We start from the raw sequence: 17,604 nt of genomic DNA on the forward strand, positions 1-17,604 counted from the left end.
CACCCCCGCCTCCCGCTTTCCCGTCCCAGGACGCGTTGCGCGGCCCGGGCCGGAAGTCCTCGAGTTCCCGGGTGTGTGTCTGTGTCTGGGTCTCGGGGCGGTACGCCGCCGCGATCAAGCACCTAGAGGGTCCGCGTCTGAAGCGTCACCGCTGTCACTGCCGCCACCATACCGGATCACTTCTGTAGAGGGACGGAGGCCCGGCCCTTCGCCGGGTGGAGAAGATGTTGCCCCTGTCCATCAAGGATGATGACTACAAACCACCCAAATTCAATCTGTTTGGCAAGATCTCAGGCTGGTTTAGGTGCGGGGTCCCGTGTCTGCTGGGAGGGAGCTACCCGGCTGGAGGAGATAAAGCCAGGAGCTGAGGATGGGTGTGAGGTCCAGGGTGGGAGCGTCAACCTCCTGCTGTGGTGGAAGGAGCATGTGGACTGGGTGGGTCTTGAAAAGGGGAGTCGACTTCAGGGTCCCGGCACCCCCTTGGCTCCTGCCTGCTTCTAATCACCTGTATCGTGCTCAGGGCCATCCTGTCGGACAAGACATCCCGGAACCTGTTTTTCTTCCTGTGCCTGAACCTCTCTTTCGCTTTTGTGGAACTACTCTACGGCATCTGGAGCAACTGGTAACCAAAGGGGAAGATGACGGGGGCGGAAAGAGAGGGTTAGGGAAACTAGCCACTATTTGCTTAGTGCCACGTAGCTCTGTACCGGTAGGTTCAGGTCTTATACCTTGGCCGCTATCACTTCTGCTGAGTTGCTATCTCATATCAACTCGTAAGGGATGCTTTTCTAAGATTAGGGCCCATAAGGTACAGTCTCTTACTTGGTTTCCTGCAATTCCGTCAGACAGGACTGACAGGCCCCCGCCTCTTTTTTTTTTTTTTTTTTTTTTTTTTTTTAGATAAAATAAATCTCTTTTCTAACTTGCCTTAGCTTTGCCTCAGGAAAACTGGGAGGATCTTGTTAGCTAACCTCCCAGTGGGTGTGGCTTTTATTTTTTTGGATCTTACCCTTCAGATTCTGAGAGGGTAGATCTGAGCGACCCTGTTTAATTAATGATTATCTTTGAATGGCTTTTAAAGAGGTTTGTGAAGAGTCCTTTGGCAAAGCATATGCCATTCTCTTTTACGGTGAAGCTGTCTCATTATTTTTCCTCTTATCTTTACTTCAGTAGAAAATCCTATACAGTTTTCTGAAAGTGCCTCTGGATTTGACAGTTTTTGGTGTCACCTTTGGGTTTATTGTTTGTTTGTTTCTGTCTTCTGTTGTCATGATTTGGGTAGAGGAGCGTCCAGTGTGAGTGAGGAAGTAAAGTCTCTAGTATTTAAGTATTAGGTATGGGATAACTTCTGGGCCTGTCAGCACACTTCTCAAGGGTGCTAACTCCACCTCTAGACTTTATTCCCTTTTAAGAATCCGCCAAGAGAGGGGCTCTCCCGGAGGATCATAGTCTAGTTTTTCACGGCATGTCTGGAGACTCACAAGTGCCTGTGACTGCAACTTCAAGGAACCTTACTCCTTCTGGACCCCACAGGCACCCACACAGATGTGGCAGACACACACACAGACAAAATTTTTTTAAAAAAAAATGTTAAAGAATCTAATAAAGAATGGGAGGTATAAATCTCCCAGAATCTTCAAAGGCAGGTTATATAGGCTCTTCGATTATCCTGTGCCGTTTATGGTTTTTTTTTTTTTTGTTACTTCTATTAAACTAACTTGATCTCTGCCTTTTAAAATACATTTTCAGAGAGAAAAAGATGGTAGTCTTTGGTCTCTCGCTCTGTTGAGTTTGAACAAAAGTTAATCCAATCACCAGGTGTTATGACATCTCTGGTGCCTACCTTTGATCATTTGTTGGGATTTTGATATGGCTTAATGGTATAGTTCTTGCCTGCCATGTGCTAGGCCCAGGATTCAGGCCCAGTACGAACACACACACACTCAGGAGGATGTCTGTGAGTTTGAGGCCACTTTTGGCTACATAGTACCTGGACAGCCAGAACTAAGAGACCCTGCCTCAGAAAACAAAAAGCACAAAGAAACAAAAAACAACAACAAAAATCCCCCCCCATAAAACAAAACAAAACCTTCCATAAGTAGTAGATTATAAAGATTATTGGTTTTGTTATTACTTGGGGCACAGAAGTCAAAGTGACACTATTTAATCTTTATGTATTTAAGAACCGTTTTGATTCTCCTGAGAATTGTATGTATATTGAAGCATATCCCATAACAAATATTTTTAATCTCATAAAGTTTATGCCCTTCAATAGATCACATTTGCTGAAAGCACTATTGATTTAATGTGTATTTGAATATAATATTTTCATCATTACTATATATGATTTATAATGTATTTTACATTTTTCTCTTTCTGAATTGGGTCATAATTTTGGCATTGGTGCTGTTTATTTGATGACTACACTGTAGCTTGTATCATACGTTTTACTAGCTGTTCTATAGAACAACATACTATATTTCATTATGACCTTTCATTGGTTCTTAGAAGTTGGGAGGAAAATGTAGGACTAAATGCTTTCCATGGTTTTTGTTTACTTTGAAAATGCTTTTCTTTCTGGCATTATCTTTTCTATCTTTTTGATATTCCTGCTATAGATTTCTTTTTCCTCACATAATATAATCTGATTATGGTTTCCACTCCCTCTACTCTTCTCATCCCCCCTACCTCCCCTCCTATCCAGATCCACTTTCTTTATGTCTCTCATTAGAAAACAAACAGGCTTCAAAGGGATACTAATGAAGTAAAATAAAATATACGATAAAACAAAACCTAACACTTTGGAATTGGACAAAACAAACAGAGACCACTCATTTATGCACTCTGGAATCGCATAAAAACACTAAACTGGAAGCCTTAATATATGTATAGAGGATCTGTTGCAGACTTGTACAGGCCTTGTTAATTTTCATTCATTTATTGTTGAGTAACTACACAATCTCAACAGAAGAATGTAGTTTTGCATCATCAAGGTTAATTTTTTTTTCCCAAGTAGCAGCAAAAAGAAAAGGCAGTAATTGTTTAAACAGACAGTACTTTCTTCCCAGGGCGGTTGGCAGAGCTGCACCTCTCTCTTGCATCGGAATGCCCGGAGCTTAGAGAGAACGAGTCAGAAAATGTACATGGTCTTTTAAGACTTGTCTGGATGCTAACACATTATGCTTCCCTCATACTTTTATCACATGCTCATGCCTGGAAGCCATGTGGTTTAGTCCATGAAACCATGTGAATTGATACAAGTCAAGGCTCTATATCAGAGGAAGGGAGGGCATATGTACTGGAGAAAGATCCACCCACTTAACATTGATGTGGGATTCCCCTCTGTATGCTATGAATATGTTTGATTACCATTGGTTAATAAAGACGCTGCTTTGGCCTATGATAGGGCAGAATATAGGTAGACAGGAAAACTAAACAGAATGCAGGGAGAAAAAAGATGGAGTCAGGCAGATGCCATGTAGCTGCCGAAGGAGAAAGATGTCAGAACCTTACCAGTAAACCACAGCCTCATGGTGAAACAGAGATTACTAGAAATGGGTTAATTTAAGATGTAAGAGCTAGCTAGGAATATGCCTAAGCCATTGGTCTAACAGTGTTGTAATTGATACAGTTTTTGTGTGATTATTTAGGTCTGGGCAGCCGGGAAATAGAAAAGCAGTCTCTGTTTACATAGCTTAGGAAGTCCAGGTGCAGTGATTTTGTTTCTTCTTTCAAGGGCTCCAGGACCTTTTGTCTGAGTTGTATGTTGCTTCCCACCCCTTGTGTATCACTGTGTTTGACACTGTGTGTTTTCACGCTCTTCTGCTAGCATTTACTTCACCATCTGTTTAGAAACTTAATTCCAATTATGTCATACACTGAAACTGTTGAGAACAGTTTCACTTAGACCAGCGGTTCTCAACCTGTGGGTTACGACCCTTTTGGCAACCCTCTATTTTCAAAAATATTTGCATTACGATTCATAACAGTAGTAAAATTACAGTTATGAGGTAGCAACAAAATCAGTTTGGTTGGGGGTCACCACAGCATAAGGAGCTGTATTAAAGGTCACAGCGTTAGGAAGGTTGAGAAGCACTGCCTTAGACACTGACAAAACTCACAGAACAGTCTGTAAAAGGTTATGTTTCTGTTTTGATATTTGTTCTAGAAGTGCTAACGGCTATATTGGGGGTGATTTGGTCCTGTTTTTATGTAATGTGTAGAGAAGATGTTTGCTAAGCATTCCTTGGTCAGAAGTGCTCACATTTATCATGTATTTTTTTATTATATTAAAACTTAAAAATGTTTTAGTCTTTCATCAAGCTTTCTCCTTTTGTATGGCAACTCATCAGGTGTGGTGGAACCCTTTGCCTTCTCGTAGTTTTGTTTTTCCGCTTAAAAACTTCAAAAAGTATTCATTTTGATGAACATTAAGAATCATAGAATGGCATGGAGTTGTAAGTTATTTAACTATAGTTCATTAATTTACTAACTTTAGTCAGGTCATGAGCCTCATGATTTTCTTTGGCTTTTAAAATATGTTTGTGTGTTATTATTTATGTGTGCATACGTGTATGTGTCATTATACCTGTGAAGGTCAGAAGTTGAATTCAGTAGCATCATAGATTACTTTCTTCCCTATATTTTGAGAATAATTCATCCCCAACCTTGTTTTCTAATTTCTTAATAATAAATGTATACTTAGTTCTCTTATTCCACGTTATAAAAATCAGCTGGACAGGGGTTTGTGAATTATGATGATCCCTTGTCTTCAATTGTAAATTTATATTTAACAATCACTGTGAGTACGCTGTTGGCTCAGTTACCAGTAGACCTTTTCAGAAACTTTTATAATGGAAAATCTTATTGACACATGTACTAGTTATAAATAGTGTAAAGGACACATGTACTAGTTGTCAATAGTGTAAAGGGCACATGTACTAGTTATAAATAGTGTAAAGGGCACATGTACTAGTTATAAATAGTGTAAAGGACACATGTACTAGTTATAAATAGTGTAAAGGACACATGTACTAGTTATAAATAGTATAAAGGGCACATGTACTAGTTGTCAATAGTGTAAAGGGCACATGTACTAGTTATAAATAGTGTAAAGGACACATGTACTAGTTATAAATAGTATAAAGGGCACATGTACTAGTTATAAATAGTGTAAAGGGCACATGTACTAGTTATAAATAGTATAAAGGGCACATGTACTAGTTGTCAATAGTGTAAAGGGCACATGTACTAATTATAAATAGTATAAAGGGCACATGTACTAGTTGTCAATAGTGTAAAGGACACATGTACTAGTTGTCAATAGTGTAAAGGACACATGTACTAGTTGTCAATAGTATAAAGGACACATGTACTAGTTATAAATAGTGTAAAGGACACATGTACTAGTTATAAATAGTATAAAGGACACATGTACTAGTTATAAATAGTATAAAGGACACATGTACTAGTTGTCAATAGTGTAAAGGGCACATGTATTAATTGCCCATCTTTACAGCCCACAGCTTGTTTGACCCATTTTGTTGCCCATGTCACACTGCCTGGTACACATGTGGAGCCCAGCAGGTACCCTGTGGGAACTGGCGCTGTCTTTCCACCTTGAACACACAGGTCTTCAGATTTGGTGTCAGGCACCTTGCCCTCTTGAATCATCTCATCAGCCCTTACTTTTATGTTGTAAAGAACTTTGTACCATACAGTCCAAATGATCACTCATAGTGAGTTACGCTTGCTAGTACTGAAGATGAGTAGCCAAGTTCACGTTTTCCCACCAGTATTGTCCCAGTGAATGGGAACTAGAGGCTTTTCATGTGGGTTTATCTCCTCATCTGTAGCTAAGTAACTTTCACATCATGATCCTAGGTTCAGGGAGACGGCTTCATATCGCTGCTCTAAGAGAACACAGTGCTCTTGCATGTCAGAAGAGGAAGTAGATTTTCAAGTTCGCTTACATTTTATTAAATGCTTAAACTGCCCCAGGAACTTAATGCAGTGGTAGAGCTCCAGCATCATAAAAATAAACATAAGTAAGTAAGTATTAATAAGAACTTGATTGCTGCTATCCACAGAACTTACTTTTGTGTTCCCCTTAAGGCAATGTTTCGTATCCATTGAATGTACAGAAAACAAATTTGTTGGGCGGGGGAGAGGGAGGCAGAGAGCTTGCTGGGGTTCCTGTAAAAGTACCTCAAATTAAGTGACTGGCATATCAGAAGTTTCTGGTCTCATAGTTGGGAGGTATACATCTGACTTCCAGGTGTCCACAGGGATTTGGGGGAGAATCTGCTTGGTGTCGCGCTCCTAACTTCTGGTGATTTACTGGTCATCTTTAACACTTCCTTGACTTGTAGAAGCATTTTCCTCATCCCTGCCTTGCCATCTCCTGGTCTCCTGTGTGTATCTTCCTTCAAATTTCTGGGCCTTGTAAAGAAGAATACCTGTCAGGAGGACCTGTTTATGATGTCTGCCTAACCAGTTTACTGCAGGGAATCTGTCTCTAAACAAAGTCACATTCTGAGGAGAGGTGCGGTTCATGGCAATGTTTTATTAAATATACAGACAGAGAGATAGATGGGTGGATAGACAGGTAAATACATGTGTGCATAAACACACACATCCATACTGTATGAGCAATGGGTGCCTCACTGCTGTGGTGACAATCATGGTGTCCTGATTCACTTAATATACAGACAGAGAGATAGATGGGTGGATAGACAGGTAAATACATGTGTGCATAAACACACACATCCATACTGTATGAGCAATGGGTGCCTTACTGCTGTAGTGACAATCATTGTGTCCAGATTCATTTAATATACAGACAGAGAGATAGATGGGTGGATAGACAGGTAAATACATGTGTGCATAAACACACACATCCATACTGTATGAGCAATGGGGTGCCACACTGCTGTAGTGACAATCATGGTGTCCTGATTCTCTTAATGAGATGGGTACCTGAGACCAAGATGGCTGCCCAGAGGAAATAATTATAGCAGAAAAGGGGCCTAAGGCTAGCCCATTTCCATTAACCTCTGATTTGGAAAGGAAAGAGGGGAAAAGGAGGAAGTTGAAGTGTTGGCCTGCCACTTCCTGTGGCTCTGGGGACTGAGGGTAAAGAGAATACAGGGGGTCATATTGGGAGCTCAGGAACCCAGGGGAGGAGGTGGATTGTAAAGAGTTAAAACTCGAGGTGAAAGTGAGGGGTAGTGGATGAGACCCTGTTCCCCAGGCAAGATAGCACCATTTTCACTAAGAAAGGTCAATTCGGCAGTGAGTTTGGAACTGTGACAGAGCTTTAGTGGCTCTGAGGAGCCATACTGTGGCACCGCTGTGGAAGGAGCTCTTGTAGATGGAAACTATGGCAGCCACTTCCTGACAAGGGGGCCAGAGTACCGGTGGGTGAGGTCTGCTCTAAGCTCTGTGTTGAAGGTAGATAGATGTATTGGTCTCCTGTCTATGTGGTGGTTTATTTCTGGGCCTCTCTGTTTGCCTTAATGCCAGCACCCACTGTTTTGATTAATGTAGCTCTGATGCTTTTGAAATTGAGAAATATCCTCTATCTTTGCCCCTCTTCTTCAGGAACGTTATTGCTTTATATAGGACCACTGCTTTTTTATATGAATTAAAGTTTTTAAGTTTATTTATTTTACATGTATGAGAGTTTTGCCTGCGTGTGTATATATACTATGTACATAGCTGGAGGTCAAAAGAGGGTGTCAGATCCCTTAGAACTTGAGTTATGGATGGTTATGAACCACCATGTGGGTGCTGGGAACTGAACCCAGGTTCTCTGAGAGAACAACAAATACTTTTATCTGTTGAGCCATCTCTCCAATTCCATGATTGTAATATGAATTGTAAGATGCGCTTGACGCTCTCTTGATAGATAATGAATTGAAAACATAGCTCATTTGGGGACAAATGTCCTCTGATTCCTTGCTCATGCGTCGCATGTACTGAAATTGTAACAGTGCAGAGACTAGCACTGGCCCTGAACAAAAATGGCGTCCATGGCTTACATCCATGAAGCTTTGCTGAGTTCTAAAATGAAGGCTATGGAGTATTGTTTTGTGGGTGTGGGGTGCAGCTCCATAGGAGAACATATATTTAGTGTGTCTGAAGCACGGGTTTGGCTACAGGCACTAAAAGGGTTTTGTTCTTTTTAATTTATAAACATCAAAGTCTTCCCATTTATTTAGGCTTTTGTATTTTATTTTTTGTATTTTATTTTATTTTGTATTTTATTTCTTCAGTATTTTGTAGTTTTCAGAGTATAAGTTTTGTAATTTGTTAAATTTATTTTTTTAATGTTAATTTTTCTTTTGAGTACTATTGCAAATGGAAAAAATTTAATTTACTTTTGTTCTTTGTCATCATGTAGGAATGCAAAGTATTTTGATGCTTATTTTTATTCTGCAAGATTACTGAGTTAATTTATTAATTCAAACAGGGTTTTGGGAACTCTTTAAGATTTTCTATATATAACAGCATTTGTGAGTATATTCAATTCTACTTCTTCCCATATTTGAGGAACTTTATTTCATTTCCTACCATATTGCCCTGTTTAGACTCTCCAGTAAAATCAGTAGTAGAATAAGGAAAAGGGGCATAACTCTCATATTCCTGACCTTTGAGGGAAAACTGCCTTTCACTATTAATTAATTAGTCAGTTAATCTCACCATTTACTGATGACATCAGCTACATATTTTTGTGGCAACCATGCAGAAAGTTAAAAAAATTTCTTATATTTTCATTTTGTTGTGTATTTTTATCACCAGGGATGTTATATTTTATGTAATGTTTTTCATCTGTTGATTTTTTTGTCCTTTATTGATATGATGATTGTTTTTATTATATTATACCATCCTTGCATTCTTGGATTGAGTCACAGTTGGTTGGGTATGTGTACTCTTGAAGTCTGGGTTTGCTTGCTGGTGTCTTGTTGAGTGCTTTTGGATTCATTTTCCCTGCTGCACACATTCTTTCTCACAATGGTTCATCTTGCCTTAGTTGTAAGGTAACACTGGTCATATCCTAGGAAAGTATTCTCTTATCTTCTATTTTTTCCCAAGTGTTTGTGAAAGATTGGTAGTAATTATGTTTTAAATGCTTGAGAATTAGCTAGTGAAGACAGCATTGGTTGTATCGTTCGTTAGAGCTTGTTGTTGCTGGAAGTTTCAAAACAAGCAAATCAATCTTTTCTTCCTGTATAGGCTTTTGATTATCAACTTCCAGATAGTTTTGTGAGATTGGTTGCCTCCTGGTACTTGGTTTTAGATAATTTGTTGACATATGGGTCATAATCTTTCCTTATTATTTCTTTCAGTTCTTTAAAGTCAAAAGTATCTTTCTTTATTCTTGATTTTTAGTAGTAAGAATTTTTGTTCCCATTGTCTTTTTAGACAAAGACTCTCACTGTGCAGCCCGGCTGGCCTCAACTGCTCCCTCAGCTCCTGCCCTCTGGGATTACAGACTCATGCTTGGAGCTTAAGTCTTTTTCACGGATCAGTTGATGTAAAGGTTGCCAATTTCCTTGATCTTTTCAAAGAATCAACTTTCGGTTTTGATACCTTTTCCCTTAAAAAAAATCTCAGTTGTCCTTAGAGTAGAGGCAAGCGAACTTCTTTCTTGTGTTCTTTGGACATGATGCTACATTATGTTCTGACTTAAGCCATTTCCAGTGAGAAGAATCTATGACCCTTATCCTTTTCCCTTTCTCTTTGGTGTTCTGTATGAAGTGTGAGGGTCCCCTTTCTTTTGGGGGACTCACTGATTTATCCTGGATTATGATTGACTGGTCCCCCTCCCCAGTGGGTACTTACTAATTATCGTGGATTGTGATTGGCTGGTCCCCTTGCCACCAGTGGGTACTCACTAATTATGGTGGATTGCGATTGGCTGGTCCCCCTCCCCAGTGGGTACTCACTAATTATCGTGGATTGTGGTTACCTTTCTTTCAGAAATTTTGCATAATCCTCAAGTACTTAATTTGGCTCTTTCATGTAAAGTTTCTATATAAGGACATTCTCCATTTCTTCAATTATTCTTTAACAGAGTAATTATTTTTGTATTTGTATTTTGCCTGTATGTATGTCTGTGCACCACATGCATGTCTGGAGTCTACAGAGGCCCAAAGAAGGTGTTGGATCCCCTAGAAGTGGAGTTACAGGTAGTTGTGAGCCACTGTAACGGTGCTAAGAACTTAATCTGGTGGTTTTAGCTGCCGAACCATCTTTCCAGCCCCTAAATCACATTTATTTTTAAAATTCTCTGACAGTTCTAACATCTGGGGCATTTCTGATTCTGATTCTGTTGCTTGCTTTAGTTCTTGAAAGGGAGTCTTCGGTGGTGCTCCTCATTTGTCCCTTCAAGTATTTACCCACCAGCTTTCCTTCCGAATGCTTGCTGTGGTAGGGCTTTGAAGCCAGTGTGGTCAATAGTTGGTCTAGGTTTGTTTTTGTTGGTTAATTTCACTAAATGGCAGTTCAGGTTTTCTGGTGGTTTCTACTGCCCTGTGCTTAGTGTAAAATTTAGAGGGTTTTCATGATACTTGAGTTTTTTCTCAGATTTCAGCAAGTGTACCTGCACCACAGCCAGATCCCTCTGTGATCTTGGTAGATTTCTTCTGCCATGTCACAGGCTTGGTGAAGACATGGTGGTGAGTTCTACTGTGGCTTTAGACTTAGGCAGTCCTGGTACAAAGAGTATCAGAGTTCGTTGTTTGTTCTTTCTCTTTTTATTTCTTTTTAGATAAAGAATGGAGGTTTGTTAAACTCGTGGTTCTGGAGACTGAAGTTCAATATGAAAGGTCTGGCTTCTAGCTGTATCATAGTGCAGAGAGGGCATCGCTGGGCGAGACAAAGCTGGTGTCATAGGAAGGATGTTGTGTTCCTCCATCTCCTCCTACTTATCCCACCTTCCCTCTACAACTGAGAGTCAAGAGCTGGGAGCAGGACAGTTGATAATAGCAGACTTGGCACTGCTGTTCTTGCAGGGGACCCAGTTCAGTTAGCAGCATCTTATGTGGCACCTTACTCACAGTTGTCTGTAACTGCAGATCTAGGGAGCTGATGCTCTCTTTTGGCCTTCATGCATACATGCAGGCCGTCACACACACGTGGGACACATGCATACATGCAGGCCGTCACACACACGTGGGACACATGCATACATGCAGGCCGTCACACACACGTGGGACACATACACACATACAGGCCGTCACACACATGTGGGACACATGCATACATGCAGGCCGTCACACACATGTGGGACACATACACACATGCAGGCCGTCACACACATGTGGGACACATGCAGACATGCAGGCCGTCACACACATGTGGGACACATGCATACATGCAGGCCGTCACACACATGTGGGACACATACACACATGCAGGCCGTCACACACATGTGGGACACATGCAGACATGCAGGCCGTCACACACACGTGGGACACATACACACATGTAGGCCGTCACACACATGTGGGACACATGCATACATGCAGGCCGTCACACACATGTGGGACACATGCATACATGCAGGCCGTCACACACATGTGGGACACATACACACATGCAGGCCGTCACACACACGTGGGACACATGCATACATGCAGGCCGTCACACACACGTGGGACACATACATACATGCAGGACGTCACACACGTGGGACACATGCAGACATGCAGGCCGTCACACACGTGGGACACATGCATACATGCAGGCCGTCACACACATGTGGGACACATGCATACATGCAGGCCGTCACACACATGTGGGACACATACACACATGCAGGCCGTCACACACATGTGGGACACATGCATACATGCAGGCCGTCACACACATGTGGGACACATACACACATGCAGGCCGTCACACACATGTGGGACACATACATATATGCAGGCCGTCACACACATGTGGGACACATACACACATGCAGGCCGTCACACACACGTGGGACACATGCATACATGCAGGCCGTCACACACATAAAATATAATAACGAGAGCAAACTTTTTTGCCTCTGGCTAACAGCCTCGCCCCAGCAGCAGTGTTTTTTCTATCCTTCTTGTCTTAATAGCGGCTGTCCTTGTGACCAGACAGTGAGCAGTTTCTATCCTGCTGCAGCACAGGGCTGTGTTCTGCTGTTGCTGCCGCCGTTACCATTCTTGGCAGCGCTAGGCTTTTAGTTAACAGGATCTTCTGTGTCTTATTTTAATGTTGCCTTAGAGGGTAATTCCAGATTAATTAAAAAACTTTAGTTTTTAGAGCGAATACTTTACTGTTTGCTTCGTATTATAATGTTCTGTTCTATGTGTTCTTTTTCAGCCTGGGCTTGATCTCCGACTCTTTCCACATGTTTTTTGACAGCACTGCCATACTGGCCGGATTGGCAGCTTCTGTTATTTCCAAGTGGAGAGACAATGATGCTTTCTCTTATGGGTAAGACTTGAAAATACTTGTCTTGAGCTACCAGATACACAGAAAAATGTATAGCTCTTATGCTATGAGTTTTTACAAGTTGAATTTCCTTGTGTGGTTTGAGCTCTCGGAGCCCTTCTTGGGCCTCTTATAGTCCTTATCCACCTCCTTCAGGGTTGCCCTTAAACTTCCTGGATTACATGTGTCTACTTTAAAAGTATATAGAGAAAGGAAAAGGATGGGGGAAGTGGTGTAATTATATTGTAATCACAAAAATAAAAGAAATCATTTCTTAAGTGTGTGATCAGAATCTATAATGTAACTTTATTCATTTACAGGAATCTTTTTGTTTGACAGATAAGCCCTTAGTTTTACCAATAGAATTTAGGAGATACATTGTTGCATATAAGGATTTTCTCACAGCCTATTTTTGACAAAGAAAGCCATATGAAACTGATCATATTTCTTTTTTTATTGAAGAGATACCTTTCTGTTATTTATTTAAACTTATTTCATTAGCATGGTCTTATTTGTCTTTTTAGCTTTGCTCTTATGTGGTCATTTCTGTCCCCCCTGGTTTGTACACTTAGCCACATACTATGGAAGGACCTTTGATAAACCATATTAGAGTTTTCATTATTTGATTATTTGCTTTAAGCTTCCTGATGCTTCCTGTTAGTATAATTCTGTTCACATGTAAGCAGAGAGGAGGACTGATGTCCTTTCACCTCTCTTGTGCTGATTCCTTCCTCTATCCCTGCTTCATCCCTCAGTGCTTCCTCACACCTGCTCTTCAGCTGCTGCCTTTCCTCTGGCTCCTGCTCACCTCTCCCCATCACCTCTCCCCACTCTCCGCCTGTCTCTCTCTTTTCCTTACACCCTCATGTCCTCACGCTCACCTCTCCCCATCACCTCTCCCCACTCTCTGCCTGTCTCTCTCTTTTCCTTACACCCGCATGTCCTCACGCTCACCTCTCCCCACTCTCTGCCTGTCTCTCTCTTTTCCTTACACCCGCATGTCCTCACGCTCACCTCTCCCACTTCTCTCTCTCCTTCCCCACCCCCTCCCTCCCTGTCCACCTATTTCCTCCGCACCTTTTATTCTGTGCTCCTCCTTGCACCCTCCCCTTGCCTTGGCTAACTGACACATGAGACGTACTCAGGCAGTTCTACTTTCATAAATTACATGTTTTGATTCTAAGACTCACTCTCTTCAGGTAAATATAATCATCTGTGATCATTTGTCTACTTTTCTTCTTCATTTTAAACCTACAACCAGGCCCAGTTATATGCTAAAGCAAATCTAGCAGTTTATCAGAATGCATAAAACATACTGCCCAGCTAGAAATTAGGAACCAAAGATGCCTAAAATATTTCTTGCCTTTGATCTTGAAATTCGGTGAGCTAAGGATAAAAGGCTTTCTGTCAAGCATTAACTATGGGACTGGAAGAAGAGATTAAAAGAAAATGATCTTTTTTTAAAAAAAAACAATAATCCTACTGAATTAGTAGATAAATCCCTTTTAAGTGTAAATTATAGAAAACTGGCTGTCTGTTATTTGAATTTAGTACACTTTGCTCCAAAACAGTTTTGGAGAAAACTTTGACAAATAATACATGAATTTAATTTACTTATATATATATTTGAAAATGGAGTATAAAATTCCTATTGTATCAGATCTACATGCTAGGATGAATTCAACATAGCTGACGAGAGGACCTGTAAAGACTTCCTTCAGCCTGTCATGGTTGCATATGGAACTCCATAGTGAGTTCCAGGGCATGCTGAGAAGGTCTCTACATTATCAGAAAAGAAAAAAATGTTTTTATAACAAAAAATATGTTTAGAAGTTGACATAGAAAGGCATTTTTTTTTCTTAAAGACGGACTTCTTATATAGTGTACTTGGCTCAGAACTTAGAACCCTTCTGGCCCAGCTTCTGTGCTGGCATTGCTGGTGTGTGCCACCACAGGGTCAGAGGAGCAGATCTGATGCTTTGCGATGCTGAGGAAGGACTAGCTGGCGTGAGCATACTTTGAGTTAAAGTTGTTTCCATGGCTCCAGGCCAAACATGCCTTGGAGAAAAATGAGCTCTTTCCCCAGTGCTTCACCTAAGTAGGAAGCAGAAAACTTTGGAAACCCAGAGACAAGGGCTGGGCATTTAAAAGTGGCTTCATAGAATAGTGTGAAGATAGAGTTAATTCTAAAAATAAATAACTAAAAGTTTAGACTGAATATATTAGTTTAGAAAAAGATAAACATGAATCCCAAGTTGTTTTTGACGTAATGCAGGGACACTTTAACTTTACCTGAGGCCAGAGCTCCATTTCCTGAATGGAGCCAGAAGGTACAGAGCAGAGCAATTCTCAGAAAGGAGGATAGCTACAGTAAAAACTTGATTTCCTAGACATTTTCTCTTTCTTTAGACCCTTCCTTCTTTGTCTACTTGCCTGGTCTTGTCCTCTCTAGAGCAGCAACTTAAGATTTACATTTCTGTGGCTTTCTAAGTCCACTATTAGAAGGTCTTTTGCCTCCTGGAAGTCTATGCATTTTGTGGTATTCACTGTTAAATATATTTCATGGTAAATTAATTTGCTCATCCATTTTGCAGTAGTATATAAAATTTATTCAATAAATGTGAAGACTTGTTGGCACTTAAAAGTCATGCGGTGCGGTTTACAGTCTGAAGCATGCACATTCATTTGGATGTTAAGAAGTATAGTTCACTGTACCTTGCTCTTCTTTAGGTATGTGAGAAGTATAATTCACTGTACCTTGCTCTTCTTTAGGTACGTGAGAGCAGAAGTGCTGGCTGGCTTTGTCAATGGACTGTTTTTGATCTTCACTGCTTTCTTTATTTTCTCAGAAGGAGTTGAGGTATAGTAGATAATCATTAGAGTCAGGAAATGACTTTTTTTTCAATGAAAATGTTTTTAAAGATGTAATCATCATAGAGATCTTTTCAACTATCATTTATTGAGGTTTGTCTTGGATTAGAGAAAATATTATGTGTGTACAGGAGGACTTATGAAATAAGTTACATATATATATGAAATATTGCACACACACACACACACACACACATATATATATATATGAAACATCTTGCTGGAGACAATGAAATGGCAGTGCTCTGTAAACAGAGGTGCTACCACTGAGAAGTAGAGGTGCATTCTGGGTAGTTGGTCCTTTAGAAATTGTCTTAAAAACATCTAGAACCTGAGAGTTTTGCTAGTGAATATTTAATATTTGGTGTACATTTTCTAAGAGCGGAAGGAAACTGAAGATTGGTAAACTTGCAGAGAGCAGGGGACCAGGTTTTGAACCACATCTAGTTAGAGACAGTAACTGTTACTTTTTCTATGATGGATGAATATGAGCTTCAGCTTTCTGAGCTTTAGGCAGCTAGTGTTGAACTCTTTTACTTCTGAAAATACCTAAAAATTTTCAAATTGCATTATATTGCCAGCAGTTTAAATCAGGAATTTTATCAATGCCGTCTCTTTGTATTGTGTGTTTTCTAGAGAGCGTTGGCTCCTCCAGATGTACACCACGAGAGGCTGCTACTTGTGTCAATTCTTGGCTTTGTGGTAAACCTCGTAGGAATATTTGTTTTCAATCACGGAGGCCATGGACACTCTCATAGCTCTGGTATGATGGTTAGAACTCTTTGATTCTTCATGTCTTTAACAGTTATTCAGTGTGTGTGTGTGTGTGTGTGTGTGTGTGCACGGTGCATATGGAGGTCAGAGGACAACTTGGGAGAGTTGGTTCCTTTGTCCATTGAGTTCTGGGACTTGAGTTCAGGTCTTCAGATTTGAGGGCAGATATCCTTGCAAGTCCCTAATTTTTTCTTCTTCTTTTTAATTTTGGCATGTTTCTGTCATTAAATACTTTAGAAAATTAATAATTTTAAAGTTATAAAATATGTCTAGATACTCAGAAATGTCTTCCTGAACCATGCCTTATCCGCAGCTCTCTGTGCCAGTGCCTTTCCAAGATGCTGTGCACATTATCAGATTGTCTGCAGCTCTCTGTCCCAGTGCCTGTCTGAGCTGCTGTGCACATTATCATATTGTTTGTAGCTCTCTGTCCCAGTGCTTCTCCGAGCTTCTGTACACATTATCATATTGTTTGTAGCTCTCTGTCCCAGTGCCTGTCTGAGCTGCTGTGCACATTATCGTATTGCTGTGGATCTTTCCAGACTTCAGTTGCTCATCTGCTTCATGTAATATTTAATTCATTTAAAAAATCAGCTACCAGAAAACAACAGATTTAGTTACTAAAACAAGTTGTGTGTAAACTTATAATGTACTGTATAATGCATTTTAAAGATCCTTCAAGTGATAGGTGTTTATCTGCTACCTTGCATTTTTTTAAATTAATTTATGAAATCACTGTATTGTAACTCATAGAAAGCTCCATGGTATGAAGGCAGGCCTGGTGGTGTATGCTTGCTGCAATCCCAGCACTTGGGAGACAGAGACAGGAGGATTAATGCTAGTGTCAGGCTTACCTGTTCTACATAGTGAATTCCAGGCAATCTAGGGTACATGGTGAAACCCTGTCTCATCCACAAGCAAAATAAAAGCCCCCCCCCAATGCATTTATACCCTAAAATGAAGACACAACAACAAACAGAGGGAACAAGAAAACATATGAAGCTGTTGTACTACACAGTTCAGATCTAGAGCATTTCCAGCAGTGTAGATAGCATCTTTAGTTCAGTGTGTTAGTGTATAAGGAGAATTCATAAAACAGCATTTTTAGTGAATGTGCTTTTTAAAGTTGCCTTCTGCAATGACTACTATTCATATTCATTTCCAGAAATGTATTTTCTCCTCAGCCCACGTCAACCTGTAATATTACAGGTTAAAGCGGTTTTGCTCATATTTAATAAAGTTGGCTTCTAATTTTTTCTTGTCTCTGGTTTGTAGTGAAGTTGAACATTCTGGTGGTGTGTTCTAGACAATAACTACTTCTCTGTTTTTCCCCACGTGTTTATAAGTTACAGAATTACTTCAGAGTTACTTAAAATATTCCACTTTTCTTTGTTTTATGTGTTGTAAATATCTTTTCCCAGTTACTGCATGTATTTAAGTTTTCATATAGAGAATCATTTGTATGTAGTCTGTGATGTTTAGCCT

The 17,604-nt window shown here is 40.3% G+C and overlaps 1 protein-coding gene across 1 annotated transcript in view; it reads left to right on the forward strand.

The window, feature by feature from the left end:
* Window positions 1–7: 7 nt before the first annotated feature.
* Slc30a7 (solute carrier family 30 member 7) overlaps window positions 8–17,604 on the forward strand; it is a 64,133-nt gene continuing 46,536 nt past the window's right edge. The window contains exons 1-5 of the mRNA XM_075981545.1: window positions 8–304; window positions 521–622; window positions 12,364–12,477; window positions 15,247–15,334; window positions 15,982–16,108. Of these exons, the coding sequence (XP_075837660.1) occupies window positions 225–304; window positions 521–622; window positions 12,364–12,477; window positions 15,247–15,334; window positions 15,982–16,108 (511 nt within the window). The 5' untranslated portion in view covers window positions 8–224. The remainder of the gene's footprint in view (window positions 305–520; window positions 623–12,363; window positions 12,478–15,246; window positions 15,335–15,981; window positions 16,109–17,604) is intronic.

Source organism: Microtus pennsylvanicus, chromosome 7, assembly GCF_037038515.1.
Source record: "Microtus pennsylvanicus isolate mMicPen1 chromosome 7, mMicPen1.hap1, whole genome shotgun sequence".
Classification (NCBI taxonomy): domain Eukaryota; kingdom Metazoa; phylum Chordata; class Mammalia; order Rodentia; family Cricetidae; genus Microtus; species Microtus pennsylvanicus.